This window comes from Propithecus coquereli, unplaced genomic scaffold (assembly GCF_000956105.1).
Source record: "Propithecus coquereli isolate 6110/MARCELLA unplaced genomic scaffold, Pcoq_1.0 Scaffold172, whole genome shotgun sequence".
Lineage (NCBI taxonomy): Eukaryota > Metazoa > Chordata > Mammalia > Primates > Indriidae > Propithecus > Propithecus coquereli.
Window position 1 is genome coordinate 5,604,536 of NW_012141858.1, and position 14,621 is coordinate 5,619,156.

Consider the following 14,621-nt stretch of genomic DNA (forward strand, 5'->3'; position numbering starts at 1 on the left):
AGGCGTGAGCCACCGCACCTGGCCTTAACTTTGTATTTCTTTAAAGCATTTAACTTTATATTTCATTAAGACTTTCAACTGCTGAATCCTTTGTTTTTATATAGCAGTTTAAATGTTTTAGAAATATTTCTTCTAAAAACAACAGACTGCCATCATGTTCTGGAAACCTATCCAAATAGAATGTGATGTCCTTGATCTTAATTCTATTCAAGACATACGGATACTTACTGATTATACTTATTATATTCAGTGTTCTCATGTCAGTGTGTTGGAGATGCTTTTTACATATTTTTGGTGATGTAGTAAGTTCGTTAAAACTAATTGATTTTCTTTACCCTTAAGTAGAAAAGAAGGAAAATTTGAATTAACTCTTGACTGACTTCTGTTAATTTTCCTTTGTAACCAATTCTTTCTGGTTAGCTGTTGGCAACAAAACAATTTGCAGATTATTTTTATGTTGACTTAGTGCTAGGTTGTTAATTCATTTATTCATATCTTTGAATACCTACTACTATATGCTAGCTGCTTTTCTAGCACTGAGGATATAGCTATGAACAAAATAAATTGCCTGTTCCCATGAAGCTTATAGTCTAGTGGAGGGACTTGCAAAACTGACTTGTAATATTTTTCTCATCTTTGTTAGAGGCTTTACGTGAGGAAATGTGAAGCATTTTCTTTTGCATGTTAATATGTCTTTTCCATTAATAACGGATAATCTATGTAAAATCTTTATTTTTGAATGTGCACAAACTCTTAACCCATATAGCCTACATGTAGTATTTAATATTCTCTATTCTCCATGATTTTCTTGCATTAATTTAGATTAAGTACTTTGTGCATTTGAAAAATTTAATTTTAAAAATTGTCTATATCATTGCTGTTTTTCTTTGAAAATATATTTGATCTTTGCAAATAAGCTGATAGTATATATCCTTTTCTATGTAATCCAAGTACATTCACACTTAAATGATTCATGGATAAGTTGGAATTCTAGACTTGTTCTCACTTTGATGTCAGTTTATAGTGGTGTTACAAGCTCTATAATATAAATACCAGTGAAACATTATGCAAAGTAGTCAAGTATACACATGGTACTTAATTTAGTACCTGCCTTACATATGAATTCACCATCTAAACTAGCATGTAAGTTAGGCAGGTTATTGTTTATAGATAAGTTACTTTAGCTTTTCTGGACTTCTTCAAATGATACTTGTTAAAGTGTCCATGCGACATTGATGGTGCCTGCATTCCTTGCAGAGAGAGGTCTCTGTAAGCTATAGACAGATTTCTGTGTTGCAGTTTAGGAAATCTTGTTGGAGATTATGGAGCTGTATGTTCCTAACTATGTAGAAAGGTGATGTGCATGCAGGTCAACACTGATAAATCTGTCATTTGATCAAGTGTTGTAAGCGGCTGTCTTCTATGTAATTTATCTTTGTGGAATTGATAGTGTGGGATGGAATTCATAAAAGGCTTGAGTAACAAGATAGTATAACACTTCTTAAGAAATATTAGAGAAAAGGGGTTTTTAAAAAAAATTTCAGAGATGTGATGTGCTTATATCTGAGTTAAATTGTTAAAATAAAGTGACATTTTAGATTAGAAGTGGATTATTAGTGTCATTGGTGAGAAGAAAGATAACATTTTTCCTTTGTTTTTTAAATTTTTTAAAAATAATTAATCTTTAAGTTGCTTGTTAGCAGTTATGATAATGTTGACAAACCTAGGATTTTAGCTTCTATAAACAAGCCACAAACTTAGAAAATGCTATATTTTATGTAACTGTGGTTTGAACTGAGGTCTTAATTTAATAGAATGTTAATTTAGCAAGAAGATTGAATGTATTCATTGTCTTTGAAATATTCACGACTTAGTTATCTTTTCATCCTCGATTCTCCACTGTTCTTTGGTCTTTTGCAAATAAAATGTTTGTATATTCACTTTGGTGTTTTTTTTTTTTTTTAATGTTAGTATGTTTACCTTCATTATCAATGTAATCTCCTGAAAACAATTACAAAAGGAATTGAAGAAGTAGTTTTTTAAAAAATGACTCTCCGGGAGAATTATGCTATTCTTATTTGAAAGGAGTGTGAAAGATTAACATTTATGAAGCATTTGCTATATACTTGGCTTATGTTAGTTGGCAAGTATTTTCTTTTAATTCTTAGAGTAACATTGGGAGGTAAGTATAATTATCTCCATTTTACAGATGAAGTTAATGAACCTCAGAGATTCAATTACTTGCCCCAGATCATTCACTTGGTAAGATGGTAGTGCTACAAGGTGAACCCAGCCTGCCTGCTTCCAAAGCCGTGGTCACTTTTTGGCCAAAGTATATATTTTACGCATAGGGATAACATTTTTAAAATTTATATGCAATAGGATAATTATTTTAAAAATCATTCTTTTTAAGAAAATGGATGTTACCATTTCTAATATAGGTGGAAGCCGTAGTAATATGAGTGCTGTAATGATTCCCTGGGTTCAACAAATTTCTGTTAGGCAGTCGTGAAGATCACTGTCAGTACCTTTTAAAAAGGTGAACAAAAATATTTTGCCCCACTTTCTTGTTTTTAAGATGCTCCAAGTCATAGAAATGGGAAAAGCAAATGGTCATTCCTGTTCAGTTTGACAGACCTGAAATCAATCAAGCAAAATAAAGAGGGTATGGGCTGGTCGTATTTGGTATTCTGTCTAAAGGATGACGTCGTTCTCCCTGCTCTGCACTTTCACCAAGGAGATAGCAAACTACTGATTGACTCTCTTGAAAAGTATGTGGTACTGTGTGAGTAAGTATCAAATTATTTTCTACTTATTGAAATTGGATTGTTGTATTAATCCCGAAGCAAACTATTTTTACTTGTCACTGGACATCAGTGACCTGTGTGCATATGAGGGCGTGAGCAGCTTTGTTTTTTCTGGGATATTGACTTCTTTGGATCAATGACTGAATAAAATGTTGCCATTTTAGTAATTTGAATCTGAGACTTAACATCTTATAACTGTTACAAATAAAAGTAGTCCAGTATTTTTTATACATTTAAATGAATGATGCATTAATATTAATTTATGGATTATATATTTACCTAATTTACCCTTTGATATGTATTTTCTGTTAAATATAGTTTTATGTGTAATGTTGCAACTTTAAGTCAGGCAAGTCTAAGTTCTTTATAAAATTATTTCTGAGTTAGACAGCACCTTCTCACTTTCCAAAAATCTTGTCATGTATTTATTTACCTATGCACATCTGTACATACTCGTTCTTACTCTTAGCAAATATTTTTTGAGTATCTATTACATCTCAAGCACTGTGCTAATTGCTTGATATTCAGCAGTGAACAAAACAGGCATTGTTCCTGGATCTCTGAGAATTTATGGTCTTGTGAAGGATGCCGACAGGGGAATAGCCATTAAAATTTAAGAACTAAGATGGAAGAAGTACAAAGTGCTTTGGAAGCTCCCAGGAAGGGAGGAAGAGTACCTAATTCAGACTGGGGGATTCAAGGAAGACTTTCTGGAAACAGTAGCATCTAAGTTGAGACCTGAAAAATGAGTGAACATTAGCTTGCAAGGGAAGATATTTAGAGGGAAGGATGTTTTAGATGGAGGAAAGAGCACAAACATAATGTAATCACAGGACAAGGTGGTTCAGTATTACAGGTCTGCAAATTATGGGGTGGGGAGGGTACTAAAGTTAAAGATGAGGCCAAAGAGCTGAGTAAAGGCTAGAGCATAAAGGATCTTTAAGTCTTGTTATCAGGTTGTTCTAGTCATCCAGATAAGATTAAGGTGGCCTGAACTAGGAGAGTGACAGGAAAGATAAGAAGTATTGGAAAAGTACTCAGGATTAGATTTTGTGATTGGTTATGTGGAGGTGAGAAGGGAGAAGTTGAGGTTTTTGGCTTAGGGTAACTGCAGGGATGATTGTTAACTTCATTAATAATGTCCTCACTTTATAGTCGAATTTAACATCTTGCCTAAATTTAGATCCTATAAGGCTAGGAGCGATCCACAAGTTGAAAGATTTTGACTATGTATTTTCTGGCATGAGGTCCTCCCTTACTATGTTGATCACTTCTGGCTGGCATCACACACGCTATTCAGTACCAGTGAGTGTAAGAAAGTCAGACCTGGTTGGTGGTGTGTGGATCTTGGATCTTGAAGTGAGAACCCATGAATAGGCTACCATTGAGAGGGTTAAGTAGATTCCAGGAGAGGCAGTGTCATGATTACAACAGAAGGTTATGGCTTTCTAGTAGTAGGCATTAAAGACTTGGGGGTTTTAGCACCCTAGTGTAAGCTCAGTATCAGTAACTCACCGAAGAACTCATTTGATCTGAGAATTTGTTGATTAAAGGTTAGTATCTAGGATGTGGGTGGTGGTATCCCCTCTTTACTGGTAAGATCATACTTTGGAGAAGTGGGCTTAGATTTAAGCACTACCTTTTAAATGTGCTGGACTAACTATACTGTGTTGAAGAGATAACCAGTATAAGATAGGGATCAAAATCATCTTATGAAAAATATTTGAAGGATAATGGGAGTTTACCTTAAAGAATAGGCATTTCAGTGCAGCATTAAATAAAACCCATACTTCTTACTCTGGTCAACAAGGTCCTGCCCTGTTTTAGCTGTTTATCTCTTAAACCTCATTGCATGCTATTCTCTTTTGCATTCTAGCCACATGATTTTCTTTCAGTTCCTAAAACCCCCTAAACTCTTTCTTGTCTTAAGGTCCTTTACTCATACTGTTTCTTTTGCCTGGATTATTCTCCTCCTTTTCTGATCCCTGAGGTCTCAGTTTAATGTCATTTCCTAAGAGAGGCTTTCCAGGATGCCCCTCTTCCATCTAATGTAGGTTCCTACCTCCATTCCTTCTCCCTGTCTCATTTCCTTGTTTGCTTCCTTCGTGGCACTTAGCATAAAATAATTTTGTCTGTGTACATCTTTTGTATTTTACTCTAGAATGTAAACTTTGTAAGGACAGATATCTTGTTTCCATTTTCTTCCTAGTTCCTAGCCACAGTGCCTGGTACTTAAGAGATGCACAGTAAATATTAGTTGAATGAATAAATGGCATCATAATTATCAGTTTGACAAATAACTTTGAAAAAGTTATTGTGAAAAATAAGTTGTGGATTACCTTTTATAAGACTCCAAACTGAAATTAGGAGACAGGTTTTAGCTCAGGGGATAGAGTTTTCTATCTTGGATGGGTTCAAGGATAGTCTGGACAACCACTTAAGCAACTACAGGGGTATGTGTACCTTGAATGTGTGTTCATGGTGTTTTCATAAGGGAGTAAGTGCAACCTTGTTTCCTTTTCTGAATTTATAAAGAAATGAGAAATAAGCGTTAAGACTCAGAGATGGTAATAAAAATACCATTATTGGTGAGGCTTAGACATGTGGCATCATAATAATTTATCCCAAATTTGTTTTAAACTGACCCAGTTATTGTCAGTGCTGGATAACCACAAGCCTCTCTAGTGTGGACAGACCACTTAGGATGTGAATGAGAGCAGAATGAAAGCACTTTCTCTGTTTGCAAGCAGATCCAAGAGAAAGAGAGCATAGAAGGAGTTACGCCAGACGTGCACCTTGCTGTCTTCCAATCTTAGCAGATAAGTCACTGGGAAGGAGAGTTCTTTAGGAAAAGTGCTAATTTCCATTTGGAAACGTGAAACCCTTGGAATGATGTTCCTCCCTCCATTTTTTTTTCATTCAAGTATTTTTTTTTTTTTAAAGGCCTACTATGTCTTTCTTAGATACAGCAGTGCTACATGCTGGAAAGATGCAGGAATCATAAAACATGGCCCCTGCCTTCATGGACTTTTGTAGTATTTGTGGGAGAGACATGGATCAGTTAAATAAATGTAAAATTTCAGCTGTAGTAATAAAAGGATATGTATAAAAGGATAATCTGAAAGTTTTTCATGTGCGGTAATTGAAATTCTGGGAGAGAATGAAATCAACTAAGGGAAGGATAAAGTCGGACTAGATGTGAGTGTAAGTGATTAACTGCAGTCTTTAATGCTGTAGTCAGAAAAAGCTAGCAGAGGAGACTGACCTTCCCTACGCTTTGTTCTCTTCTCACTGAGCTTAGTCACCGAGTTTATGGTCCACCAGGATGTGGTAGTTCTGAAGTGACTACTTCAAAAGCTACTCCCCTAATATCAGTCACTTCTCCTTTGTGTATTCTCCTGTGACACTGGGTGGGAGGCAGTTTGCTTTCGGCCCATGAATGGTCTGAAATGCATAAGAACAGTGCAAGGCCCCTCTACTCGAGGCTGAAAATAAGTGCTCCCTATTTTTTATTTGTCACAAATTATGCCCAATTATATTGTGCCATATAGCTCACCGTAGATTATGTAATGAGTCCAAGTAGTAGAATAAAGATACTTTAGTATGAAAAAAGTCTCAAATTTGTGAAAGTCATCTCCCACTATCAAATTCTTAAGGAGGATTTTAAAGGCCTTTGTTCTTGTTAGTTATGATCCAAGTGAATCCCAAATTTCTAAGTTAAGGTTCAAAGAAATGAAAGTTTTCAGGTGTTATCCCCAATTTTTTAATTCTACCGAGGTGTCAGCTATGGAGGTTTCATTTCCTGTCAGATGTCTTCTTAGTTCAAAACCAGGATAATTAGACCAGTTATCGTTTTATTTTGATTAAGCTAAATTAAAGAACATGGCTTGCATCTGTTGCCGTATTGTCTTTTTAATATGTCCCCTAATGAATTAAGTTTTCCTTCCTAAAGAGCAGACCTTCCTCTTACAGGAGCAGGGTCTTACTATATGGATGAGCAAAGATTGCCAATGATCTACGGATTGGGTAGCCGTACAAGAGCCAGGAAGAGGCGCTCGGCTAGACCAGTCAAGCATAATAACGTCTTTCAGTCTCACCAGCCAGATCTAGTCAGTGCAAAATAGGCCACTTTCTTGAGGCTTAGTATTTCTCAGGTGGTATTCTTATCTACCAGGAAAACAAATTGTCATATTCATTGATGTTTGTAAATGTTTTCATTTGTCATCATTTGAAACGTGATATTCACTTGGGTAAAAGAATGTGCTACAAGTACATTTTTCTTATCTTTCTGAACAAAGTTGGTTGCTAGGCTTAGAGTGAGGCCTGTTGATTCCATTAAATTATTTTGTATATTGGGCCATTTTTACATTAGTATATAGCTATCCAAGCAGTAAAATATTCTTCTGAAAAGCCAAATTGGTTATATCATCACACAGCATCAACTATTTAAATGATTAAGGTTTAGATGTAAAATTTCAACATTGTAAACATTAACTTATTTTTTATTCACATTTTTTATTATTATCCATTGCAATACTATTTTATTTCTTTAACTTTACATATTGGTCATTCTCAATAGTAATATAAAATAGTTACTGCTACATCTCAGTGCGCAAATGTTGTTCAACTTACAATTTCTGAATTTATTCTGAAGGTCTTTAGGAGAGGTGCACCCCAAAGCCTGGGACTGACTTCAGAATTTTCAGGAGATATGCTTCAGTAGTTGTGATATTAGACCATGGTTTTTAAACTGTATAGTAGGTTCTAATAGAATGGCTAGTGTTAGGGTCATTAAAAGTTCACCTTACTGTTGCAATGAGTTTGAAAGTTTTGAATAATGTTGGCATCAGAGATCAGTTTCCCAGAATACATATTTATAGATTAAATCAATGTGGTAACATGACAGGTGGAATGATTGTAATAATATTCTGAAATGTAAGTCCTCCTTTTAGTGAGCTCTGCAGTTGCCTGACATTATGCTACTTGTCCCTTGACTGATGTACTTTTTTTTTTTTTTTTTTTAACGTTTTGTTGATTTCCTTTGGGGCAGTCAGGTTCTAAATTTCTTCATATTCTTCTCCTGGTAGACCCTCCCCAACCCCCATCACAGAGTATTAGTTTAAAAAAATGAAATATTTTCTTTTAAGAAAAGTATTTGTGGTTGCTTATTGGTAAGGCAGTCATTTCTTCTTTCCAACTCCTGTTTAGTGGCCACTGTTTTAGATAAGAAGTCATAGAATTATCTCAGCTGAGATAGCTAAAGATCGCATATTGACTACCCTTCTACATGAGTAGGCAGTATTTTGATGTCCATGATCATTTTTATTTAGATTTTAAAGAAGTAATTTGACTTAATTGTTAGAAACAAACTAATAGTCACAGTGCCAGCAACACTGTGCTAGGAAAAAAATTTATTCCTATATTAGCTACTTTTCTGATCCTACATTTAAAAGTTGACCTATCATTTCAAAAATACCTTGTGAGAGAATCTGTAGGTCTTCATATTAAATATGACCCCTCAAAATGTTTAGAAAACTGTGTTTAATGAAAAGTGAATGTTTTAAAACGTATTTTTTCCTTTATCAAATGACTCAACCTCAACTCCTTTTAAAAAGCCAAGGGGTTTATTGGCTACTGTTGTCATCGTAGATCGAGTGCTGTTTCTGACTGTGTAAGAATGAGATCTGTTTTGGATTTCATATCCCCTCTAGTGTTACTGTTGCATCCTGTTTTGTTAGAATTGAAAAGAGATAACTGTTATTAAAGATCTTATCTCAAACATTGTAATAAACTAGAGGTATATAGCAGCAAAATGACACATTTGATTTTTATTTTAAACATAGAAAAGTTGTAGATTTATTACAACTGACTTACTAAGTCATAAAACTTACTGAATAGAAAAAGACTGGATAATACATCTGATTACTTGAAATTAGGTGTCTATGCAGAAAACATTTTATTTATTCTGTAGTTATTAAGAAATATGGAGAGAGACTTGGTTCCAGAGCTTAATAAGCAAGAACTACACTATTATCTGATATGTACTTAATAATCTTGTTAAATATGTTCAGATGTGTGTGTTTATAATTATCATTAGAATGATTGATGATCTTTACCAAATAACTAATATATTTTCTTATATTTTTAACATCTTATATTGCAGTACTACCGTGCTATGAAATGAAGTTGGAAACCATTTCAAAATATGACATATTTTTCTATATTGTACATATTGTATACTGATGAATCCTAAAGTGTATTTTGGCTTTCTTTTACTTTTTATGATAATAAAGTCAGATACATTGTAAGGCTTTTCTATTGTAATTCTGGTCAAGAATTTGGGTTCAGTACAATTTACTCTTCTTGGCTTTATCTGGGGTAAAAAGATCCTTTATTTGTTTTATATTTGTTATGTAAAATTTATTAAGTATCAGTTTTGTGTTTCATGTAGTATAGTTTTGAAGGTCAATTAAAAAAGTTACTAAATATTTGCTAATATTGTATTCATGGGGAACTGTTCTAGAACTGCACATTGAAATTTTTTTGATATAAAAATTAACTATGCATTAGTAATTATTCAGGTAGTAATTGATGCAGTGTGTTAGTATTTTCTACATATCTCCTTTTTTAATTACAGATCTTCACAGGATAAAAGAACACTTCTTGTGAATTGTCAGAATAAGAGTCTTTCACAGTCATTTGAAAATCTTCTTGATGAACCTGCATATGGTTTAATACAGGTATGTTTCTTAAATCTATCCTGTAATAATCTATTACTCTAACTCCATTTTTTATACCCCCTACCTCTCATCTTCTCAGAGTACACAGAATGAGGCATGTCTGTGTAATCTTTATGGAATTATTATTTGTAATTTTGTAGAAATGTTCATATTATTTGCAAGACTCAGAAGCTTCTTTGGTTCTTAGTTACTCTCTTAAGGCAATTTTTCCCTTTGTTGTACTGAAATTGGATATCAGTAGATTTTTATTATCATAGATTTAATTGATTAGGCCAAGGGTCATGGGGTAAGCCACTTTGAATTAATTAATGATCAATTCAGACAAAAATCTGATTTAAATATTTTACTTTGCATTTAAGTAGGTTGTTTTGGGTCCATGATAATCTAATTCCCCTAAAAGTATTTGAGTATGTTCTTGTATTTGGCTAAAAACGTAACATAGGCAAAAATAAAATTTGTTTATTTTCACTTAGAATACTATGTAAACAGAGATGGTTTATTCATTTCTTTATTCACATATTCATTTAACAACTGTTCAAGTGCTTATTACGTCCCAGCTACACTCTCCTTGGTTTTAAAGATGTAGAGATTAACAGGGTAAAGAGGGAACTTTTTAGGAAGAAAGACAGAAGAGTTAAAAACTATTTAAAATAGAAAATGAGGGGACAATTTTTCTGATTGTCAGAATAATCAGTTATTTAATAAATAACTTTTTGCTAAATATGAGCAAGCAGTTTGGGCTTCAGAAGTAATCTTAGGATGTATCAACAGAAAAACCTTTTGCTGTTTTCAAGGACAGCACTGTTTCAGAGCAAATTATTCTTGTCAGCATGATTTACTATTCAGATAATTAGATTAAAATGTCAGCCAATATTTAAATACTGTGAGCTTTTAAATTTAGTCATCAGATATTTTGTGTTAGACTGGTGTGGTAGTGCACACTTTAAGAAATATTTTTTTTTCATGAAGGCAGGACTGCTAGACAGAAGCAAGCTGTTGTGGGCCATTCACCACTGGAAAGTAAGCCCTGCATATATTTCTGATGTATGCAGATTGAATGAAGCCTGCAAATCATTTACTTATCTGCAATTCAATCAGTAGTATTAACTTGCCATGTATTATGCTATTTTAACCAAATGAAAAGGTTGGCTTAGAAAATTTAAATTTTTCTTCCAAGAAAGAAAATAAAATTTTAAGATAATCTTAGAACACTGTTTTAGTTCTGATTTTCCCCCCTTAAAAAATTTTGCTTTATTTCCCGTGATGAAGTATTTTTATTCTTTATTTGAATTAATAATGCTAATATTTTTCTTCCTACTACATAGAAAATTAAAAAGGATCCTTATACAGCAACTATGGTAGGATTTTCCAAAGTCACAAACTACATTTTTGATAGTTTGAGAGGCAGTGATCCCTCTACACATCAACGACCACCTTCAGAAATGGCAGATTTTCTTAGTGATGCTATTCCAGGTCTAAAGATAAATCAACAAGAAGAACCAGGATTTGAAGTCATCACAAGAGTGAGTGGAGATTTATATTAATACAGCTCTGATATTTTAACAGGAGAATGTGTACTGAACACTATAGAAATTCAATTTTGGTGCTATCTACTTCTTTCCCATAATCTATTCTTAGAACTTTTTGCTGGCTAATATATCTGAACAATTGATGCTTGTCCTGCCACCAAATTCTTGATTTGTTCCCCATCTTACATTTTCTCTATTAATGTTGGGTTTCTTTTCTTTGATTAACCTTTTGATAGGAACAGATTGTTTATTTAGCACGTAGCAGTGAGTGAAGAGTGAGCCTCGCCTGTTGCCACTCAGTTCTGTTCCTCCTTTGTGTTTGCTCAGTAGGTATCGGCGGTAGCTAGTCAGGATAATACTTTAGGGCTTTCATTCTCATGTGCATTTTTACATTTTTAAATGAGATGGGTTTTGGCTTTAAATTATGGCAAATCTTTATGTATACTCAACAAGACTTTTGAATTTGCTACAATTCTAGGCTTGCACATAGTTAGAACATCATAAATATCTAAATTGTAAAAGGGTTTATCTTGCAAATGGTGTTAGGTTGTTAAATATGAAATGTCCAATTTTGAATCAAAAGTGTAGTTTATTATATCTCAAACAAGAAGCAGTACAGTTAATCAAAATATGCGCCTAAACTGTCAACACAGTTTTGCCACCTTAACAGTAGCTTGTTTATACCAGCAGCAAAGAAGCCTAGAGAGCGAGTGGCAGTGAAATCACAAAAGGTGTTTTCCACAACTTATTAAGAATTGAATATTTTTCCTTGCAAAAAGTGGTCTGAAGCCTGGAAGAAGTGATAGTCAATTGAAGTGAGGTCTGGTGAATATGGTAGATGACAGAGTTTCCAAGTCCAGCTTCTGTAGTTTGAGCAGTGTTGTTTGTGAAAAATGTGGTTGAATGTTGTCTTGCAATAAGATTATCTTATCTCTGTTGACGAATCTCAGTTGCTTAATTGCAAGCATCCTCATCATTTCATCCAGTTGGTTGCAGTAGATATCCATTGTAATCGATTGACCAAGTTTCCTGAAGTTGTAGTGGATAATGTCAGTGCTGGACCACCAGACACCATTAGCTTTTTTTGATGAATATTTGGTTTTGGACCATGTTTTGGCACTTTATCTTTATCCAACCATTGTGCCAAACGCTTGCAATTGTCAAAGAGCATCCATTTTTCATCACATGTAACAATATGGTGTAGAAATGGTTCGCCTTTAATTTTGTGACAGCAAAGAAAGGCTAGCTTTGAGATGATTTCTCTTCTGACGCTCGTTTAATTCATGCGGATCCTATCTATCTATCTTCTTTACCTTGCCGATTTGTTTCAAATGATCCAATAGTATTGGAATGGTAATGTCAAACCCTTGCTGCTAATTCATATTCAGGTTGAGATGTATTCGCTTTCACTACAGCTTTCAGCTCATCATTATCCACCTTAGTCTCAGGTCACCCATGTGGCTCATTTTCAAAAATAAAATCACCACACAGAACTTCTCAAACCATCGACGTACTGTGTGTTCATTAGCCATATCCTTCCCAAACACTTTGTTGATATTTTGAGCTATTTGTGCTTCATAGGTTCCCCAATGGTACTTCTATTTGAAAAATAACAAGAATTTTTGAATTATTTCACAAAAATTGCTCTAAAAAAAAAATTAAAGATAATCACAAATCAAATGTGTATTTAAAAGACAGAGGTTGTATTAAATACCTTCACAATAAAAATAAAACTAGAAGTGTCAAAGTGAAATGTCAACTGTCAAACTTGGCACTTAAGGAAATTGGACATTTCATATTTAATAACCTAATGTTTTAATTACAAACATATGTTAATTGAATCAAAAGCTGTAAAAAATGCCAAGTGGAGCTAATGGTCATGAATCAGTTCTGAGAATTACAAACTTTAGTTTGGAAGAAAAGCTAATTTGAGCATATGATTAATGAAATAATTATGTATTCTCTCTTTATAAATAATACGGCCACGATCCCCAACCTTTTCGGCATCAGGGACCGGTTTCGTGGAAGACGATTTTTCCACAGACCAGGCCAGGGTATTGGGAGGAGGTGGTTTCGGGATGATTCAAGGGCATTACATTTATTGTGCAGTCAAACCTCTCTGCTAATGATAATCTGTATCTGTAGCTGCTCCCCTGTGCTTGCATCACCACCTCAGCTCCACCTCAGATCATCAGGCATTAGATTCTCATAAGGAGTGCATAACCTAGATCCATCCCACACACAGTTTACAGTAGGGTTCACGCTCCTGTGAGAATCTAATGCCACTGCTGGTCTGACAGGCAGAGCTCAGGCGGTGATGCAAGCGATGGGGAGCTGCTGTAAATACAGATGAAGCTTCGCTTACTTGCCCACCGCTCACCTCCTACTGCGTGGCCCAGTTCCTAACAGGCCACAGGCTGGTAGCGGTCCATATCCTGGGGGTGCAGACCGTAGTAATACAGCATGCCATTTGGTTTGAAGGTTTCTGATAGAATTTACATGTTGAATGTTCTGTACTTATGTAATTGAACACAAAACAGCAAAGAACCTTGTTTTTTTAAAAAAGTAACAAATGTTTTTATTTTATTTTTGAGACAGAGTCTTGCTATGTTGCTCAGGCTAGAGTGGAAACCCCTGGCCTCGAGCGATCCTCTCAGCTCTGCCTCCTGAAGTGCTAGGATTACAGGTGTGAGCCACCGCACATGGCCAACAAATGTTTTTAGTCTGTGGGATTTCCTGTCTCTGAATTTGTAACCCAGTTGTGTGTTCAGTAGGAGTATTAGAACTCATGTCCGAAAAATAGTATTTTAGATTTAGTTTCTGTATACCTCGGTTTCATTTCACTGGTTAAAAATGTACTTGTTATTGTTTATCTTCTTATTTTAGATTGATTTGGGAGAAAGACCTGTTGTTCAAAGGAGAGAGCCAGTATCACTAGAAGAATGGACTAAGAACATTGATTCTGAAGGAAGAATTTTAAATGTAGATAATATGAAGCAGATGATATTTAGAGGGGTAATTTAAACACTCTACTATGGATTGTATCATAAACTGCTAGTATTCAGGGTTGTTATGTTTTTTTTTTATGGGAAGAATGAACTTTTTTATTTCTTTGATGAATGATTCCTTAAAATTTCTGGATTGAATTCGACAGAGTGAGGTGCTAATGATGTCCTTGGAGGGATTGGGTAAGGGTATACCCTTAAGCCTAGGGGAGGATATTCTTCCTTACTTGAAGTTCTGTGGGTTACGCGAAGGAGGCACACACCCCAGTGGCATTCACCTTGTTTAGTAAGGTTCAGCCTGGAAAGACTCATCAGTCCCGCTAACGGCTATATTATCTACTGTATACTTTGAGTTATTTAAGCTTTCTGGCAGCTGCTTACATCTTTAGAATCTAGAAGTAAAAAACAAGATAGTATTCACTGAATTGAACTATTTTAATATATAAAACTACCTCTTAAATATTAGTTTTCCTATTTATATGTAGGTTTTGTGAACTTATAGTATTGCCTTTTTTATTAATATATTTAATATGCGTGCTT

General features: G+C 34.5%; 1 protein-coding gene across 1 annotated transcript in view; it reads left to right on the plus strand.

Annotated features, from left to right (window-relative positions):
* The window catches only part of TBC1D15 (TBC1 domain family, member 15), a 74,628-nt gene that overhangs the window by 37,978 nt on the left and 22,029 nt on the right, over nt 1-14,621 (plus strand). The window contains exons 5-10 of the mRNA XM_012642022.1: nt 2,579-2,789; nt 9,445-9,547; nt 10,517-10,567; nt 10,873-11,070; nt 13,963-14,091; nt 14,231-14,367. Of these exons, the coding sequence (XP_012497476.1) occupies nt 2,579-2,789; nt 9,445-9,547; nt 10,517-10,567; nt 10,873-11,070; nt 13,963-14,091; nt 14,231-14,367 (829 nt within the window). The remainder of the gene's footprint in view (nt 1-2,578; nt 2,790-9,444; nt 9,548-10,516; nt 10,568-10,872; nt 11,071-13,962; nt 14,092-14,230; nt 14,368-14,621) is intronic.